The sequence below is a fragment of the Etheostoma cragini genome, chromosome 3 (genome assembly GCF_013103735.1).
Source record: "Etheostoma cragini isolate CJK2018 chromosome 3, CSU_Ecrag_1.0, whole genome shotgun sequence".
Classification (NCBI taxonomy): Eukaryota; Metazoa; Chordata; class Actinopteri; order Perciformes; family Percidae; genus Etheostoma; species Etheostoma cragini.
The window spans coordinates 28,442,916-28,448,730 of record NC_048409.1 but is presented as its reverse complement, the minus strand read 5'-3'; the positions used below and the strand labels follow the sequence as shown (position 1 = coordinate 28,448,730).

The 5,815-nt window shown below is 42.4% G+C and overlaps 1 protein-coding gene across 1 annotated transcript in view; it reads right to left on the bottom strand.

Moving 5' to 3' along the window:
- Positions 1 to 5,815, bottom strand: part of LOC117942382 — a 14,308-nt gene that overhangs the window by 630 nt on the left and 7,863 nt on the right. Inside the window, exons 2-5 of the mRNA XM_034867810.1 lie at positions 4,041 to 4,213; positions 2,778 to 3,071; positions 1,511 to 1,616; positions 165 to 523 (exon numbers count right to left, since the gene is read on the bottom strand). Of these exons, the coding sequence (XP_034723701.1) occupies positions 165 to 523; positions 1,511 to 1,616; positions 2,778 to 3,071; positions 4,041 to 4,213 (932 nt within the window). The remainder of the gene's footprint in view (positions 1 to 164; positions 524 to 1,510; positions 1,617 to 2,777; positions 3,072 to 4,040; positions 4,214 to 5,815) is intronic.

The following is a 5,815-nucleotide window of genomic DNA, read 5'->3' as shown; positions in this document are numbered from 1 at the left end:
CTTTCCTCCCTCCTCTCCCCTCCTCTCATCTCTCCCTTCCTCCATGTTTCCTCCCTCTTCTCTCCTCTCATCCCTCCCTTCCTCCATGTTTCCTCCCTCTTCTCTCCACTCCTTTCCATCTTTTCCAGTTTGACTCCCTCCATCCTGCTCTAACGAATAAAAACCTCTGCACTCTCTTCCGTCCTCTGCCTCCACATCACATCCTTTGTTCATTTCCACCAGGCTTCTTCCTGCCTCCACCTCCTCCTCCTCCTCCTGTTCTTTCTCGTGGTCACACCCCTCCAGATACGCCGTGGTTTCTCCCGTCTCTTCCTGTCGTTTCTGCCGGAAGCTTCTCTGAGGTTTGATAGGCGGAGATGACGCTGACGATGAAATCGTCGCGTCGCTCTGCGTCGTCTCGAAGGCCCGATCGCCGGACACGGGAGGCAGGGTTGTCACGGTGACCTCGCTGCCGTGGTCCTGTGTGTCCGTTCGGCGTTGTTTCCGTGGCGATTGTAACCTCCTAGTGACTGCCCCCAAACACCTAAACAAGAATTATGCTGTGTTTAGGATGTCTGCTCTACATTTCTGGTCATTTCTGACACAAACATGACGACATACGACTACAAAACACGTTAAGAAAACACATTTCGTGGGTTTTTGTTAATGTTTTAAAAGCTGTAGTACGTAACTTTAATATTAATGAACATCCGTTACATTCAAGCTGTATTTAATTAAGTTGCTACAAAGCTAATTAAGACTTTAGTGCCTAACCATTGGATATTAATGAACATCCGTTACATTCAAGCTGTTGTTAATTAGGTTGCTACAAAGCTAATTAAGACTTTAGTGCGTAACGTTTTTGATATTAATGATAACGTAAGGCTTGTGTCATGTGGACAGAGCGCTGACAGTTTTGTCGTCATAACGTCTAATTCCTCATGTGGCAGAAACTACGTACTGTAGCTTTAAGTGGCAGCGTGTTGGCCTCTCTGGGACACCGTACTTACGGGGGCGGGGGGGGCTCCAAAGACTCCCCGGCAAAAAGGGGAATAATTTAATTTTATAATTGAGAAGAGCATTAAACTAACAGATACTACAGATTCAAATGGGATAATTATTCTGTTTTCTCTGATGATAACTGTGAACACGTCAACTTTTCTACTTCAACTCATACACATCTTTAAAAAAAAAAGAAGAAGAATTATGACTAAAAAAGTCATCAAAAAAAAAAATCAAGTCCAGGCACTCAAGGTTGGTTACAAATAAAAGGCCTTTTAATAAATAGGGCAACACATTAAAAATAGTCTCACCCTACTTATTAAAGCAATTTATCACTTTTTGTAACCAACCTCGAGTCCCTGGATTTGATTATTTGACTTTTTTAGGTCATAATTCTTCGTCCTTTTTGTGAATTCTTTAACACAACATCCTGTCCGAAGGATTCACCGACAGAACATCTTTCACATAACTGTGCGGATTTTTGCTCGCAGGATGGATGAAGCTGAAACGTCCAGGTCCCTGAACGCACCTGAGAACACGAGTCCGGCTCAGGGCTCCGGCGCTGAAGCCCAGAACAAAGGTCAGCAGAACCGAGGCCGCGACCGCCGCTGCAAACTGCCCGTCTGAAACCCCCTCTGTGGAGGCAAATGAGAGAGTAGACCGCTACTTATTGAAGTATTTTACTTTGAAAACCAAGTATCTAAATGTCAATGTCAATTTTATTTCTATAGCACATTTAAAAACAACAACAGTTGACCAAAGTGCTGAACAGGGTCGATGTCAAATACATAAATAACAAGTTTAAAAATGACTGCAACCAAAAAATACATCACAGGGAGACAAACAACACTTTAAAACATCAGAATCCAGGTTAACCAGGGTTAAAAGCTGAGGCAAACAGGTGCGTCGTAAATGTAAATGTACGGGTTTTGAATTAAAATACAAAATTTCTTGATTTGCAATTTCAAAAGATGAATGTAAAAATATGTGTCGATGGTCAGAAATTCAGATTTAAAAACAAAAATAAGTAAGTTTCAGAATAACTAGAAATAGATTCAGGTTGCTCAAATGCAGTTAGTCGAATTCAGATGTAAACATGCAGTGTTCCAGACACACTCCTTGGCCCTCCTCCAAAGCACGCTGGAGGAGGGTCTGGCTGCTCCACATGGCCCTCGGGGATGGGGGGAAAACCTGTTCTGGTTTATTGGAATTTCTTTTAACCAATCACAATCCTCGTGGTCGGTGCTAACCTAAGTGCCGCTGCAAAGTAGCCTCGGGAAGGAACTTGTTTTGGTGGAACGTGGACGTTCAAAAGTAGTTTTAGTCGTGCAACAGAAACCTCAGATTGGACAGATAGTCTAGCTAGCTGTCTGGATTCACCCTGCAGAGACCTGAGGACCAGGTAACCATAGTCCTCAGATTGGACAGGTAGTCTAGCTAGCTGTCTGGATTTACCCTGCAGAGACCTGAGGACCAGGTAGCCATAGTCCTCAGATTGGACAGATAGTCTAGCTAGCTGTCTGGATTCACCCTGCAGAGACCTGAGGACCAGGTACCCATAGTCCTCAGATTGGACTGACAGTCTAGCTAGCTGTCTGGATTTACCCTGCAGAGACCTGAGGACCAGGTACCCATAGTCTTTATTAATCGACCAGAGTTTGTCAAATAAAAGATAACAATAGTAATTCATGAATAAACATTTTTAAATTTGACTGAAAGAGAAAATTATATCATTAATTGAAAAAAATTCTGGGACATTGTGCAACATTTTTGAATCGTTACAGCTCCGTCCATACCTGCCTGCCCCTCCTCCACAGACCCAGCATCCCTCCTGACCCTGAACGCACCACGCTGCCTAGTTTTGGGGTTTTGGGGCTCCTGGTTTGTGGGGCCGACGTGGAGCTGGTACGGCCACAGCATGGTTCCCCCCTCCGAGTCCTGCAGGACGCAGTAGTACAGCCCGCTGTGTAGGCCGCTGCTGTTGGGGACCACCAGGCTCCCGTCAGGGTGCACGAACACCGGGTCCAGTTCCCCGTGGAAACCCCCGGACCGGAGGTCTCCAAAGGGGGTGTGCCAGTACTGCACCTCTCCTACACACAGCAGTGGAAGAAGTACTCAGATCCTTTCACTTCACTAATACCAGTCTGTAAAAATACTCTGTAACAGGTACAAGTCCGGCATTGAAATCGTTACTTTAGTAAAAGTATGTGAGTATAATCAGGAAAATGTAGTTTAAGTATTAAAAGTAAAAGTACTCGATGCAAAAAAATCCCAATTTAGAAAGTGATAAGTGTACAAACAGTATGTTTAATGGTCTAATAGTTTCAGCTGGACTTGTAGACCGTTATATTGTTGGCTAGTTCTTTTAATAACTCATCAGATATTATAAACTACGTGTGTTTGTGTTCAAAAATCATAGTTTGTGGAGGAAGTAGTGACCAAAGCTGTCAGATACATTTATTTTTATTTTTTATTTAACCTTTATTTAATCAGGTAGGCTGTTCGAGAACAAATTCTCAATTGCAACGGCAACCTGGCCGAGACCACGCATGAAGTTACACATTAAATACGCAAAATATAAACATACAAAACACAGTAAATAATCTACCAGGAATACAGATCTACTACAGATTAGATGACAGTTAGTGCTGTGTAATATCTAAGTGGTCTTGCAGTCAAAATCAATACACTAGTCCCAGGGAACCTGTATGAACCCCAACCGCTCGTCAGACACCGCCTACCAAGAGCCTGGGTCTGGGTCTGGGTCTGGGTCTGGGTCTGGGTCTGTCCCAGTCCCAGTCCCAGGTTTTTGCCTAAAAGGAGCTTTTCCTCGCCACTGTCGTACTGCTGCTTGCTCTGGAGGAAACTACTAGACCTGTTGGGTCCTTGTAAATTATAGAGTGTGGTCTAGACCTGCTCTACCTGTACAGGGTCTCGAGATAACTCTTCTTATGAATTGATACTATAAATAAAATGTAATGGAAATTGACGACGCAAAAGCCCCCGACCGAGCGTCCCTATTCCCGCGGTAGGAGTGGGAATCTGTCGTCTTTACACACCTGCGTTGGCTCCGTCTCCACAGACTAAAGTCAGCTCGTCCCCCGGGTGACCTTTGACCCCGCGGGTCGGTGCGACGCCCGGAGTGACCCGACCCATAGCTGCTCGATCCGGATTCGCTGAGACGGCCAATAAGAGAGCTGTGAGAGTTAACCACCTGGTCAACATCTGGAACCTGCAGAGGAGGTACGAGTCAGGAGTGTTTTATGGGTTAAAGCAGTAAAACGAGGCGGTGAGAGCTGGATTCACAGCTTCTTACCCTCGTCTTATTACCTGATAACGTCATTTCATTTTATTTCACTTAACTACAGTGATGTGTAAATAGGGGTAAGTGTTAGAAAGAGGAACATGGAACAGAAAAAGAGACAAAGAGACCAAAACGGAGACAAAAGGAGACTTTTTTAGGTTGGGCTAACTATTTCAGCTCAAGACCCAAAAGAGAAATTTGGTGTCTCCCCGGGACCCAAAGTTACGGAACAAACCATGAATTTAAATTCATATGAAGTATATTTACTCCATTATAAAAGTAAACAAAAACAGAAAAGATATCAAACAGCTGATCTAGTCTAAGTTCGGTTTGTGAAAGTGCCATTCTGAGGTCATTCTGAGGTCATTCTGAGGTCATTCTGAGGTCATTCTGAGGTCATTCTGAGGTCATTCTGAGGTCATTCTGAGGTCATGCTGAGTATTTAGTCTGCTCTCTGCCAATTGGCAACCCAATAAAACGTGTCTGCGACCCATTTTGGGTCCCGATCCTAAGTTTGGGAAACATTGGACTAACTTATTGGATAAATGGAAAAACACAACTCCAGTAAATGTTGCCCTGTAGCTGTTGGATCTGAACAGAGAGTTTTTTTTTAGCACCTTTTAAAGTGCCTTAAAGTGCCCATATTATAAAATAAAATCACTTTTTAATTTCGGGGATTTGGGGTGTTATTGTGTGTCTGTGGTGCTTCCACACACATACACACTTGGAAATCATGGTGTTTTGAGTGAGATCCAGTTTAATTTAATTATTTAAGTTATAGTATTTATTGATCCCCAGGCAGTGTGAGGGTAAAGATGGAGCAAATATGTCAAATAAAGAGTAGAGACCACTATAGTTCAGAAATACTGGCCTTATATTTTCATTCATATATATATATATATATATATATATATATATATATATATATATATATATATATATATATATATATATATATATATATATATATATATATATATGATGTTTTACACCTTACAATCAATAGTGCAACAATAATTTAAAATTTAAATAGAAAGTAGCAGACAGACAGGAAGACAGACAGACAGATAGATAGATAGTCAGATTTATCCACTTTATTTATTCATCCAGAGGGAAATTTTTGGCATCCACTAGCATAGACAACCATAACACAACACACACACACACACACACTCACACACACACACAGCAGTCATAGCATGAGTGAGTCTGGGATATTTACCTGTTATAATGTATTTAATTTCCTCTATCAGCAGCCGTGTCTTCCTCCCCGGGAGTGGAGAACACACATCGTCCTCCTGCAGAGAGTAAAGTGCAGCGTCTCACATGACTCTGGACGTCTTCTCCTCTGAAGATGTTAAAGATTAATAACATCACACAGAGGCAGGGGCATGGTTTTATAAAGCCACTCGCTTTAAGACCAACACCAACCTAAAGGTGAGATATGAAAACCTGTCCTCATGGTATATTATTATAGATGCTGTCCTCATGGTATATTATTATAGATGCTGTCCTCATGGTATATTATTA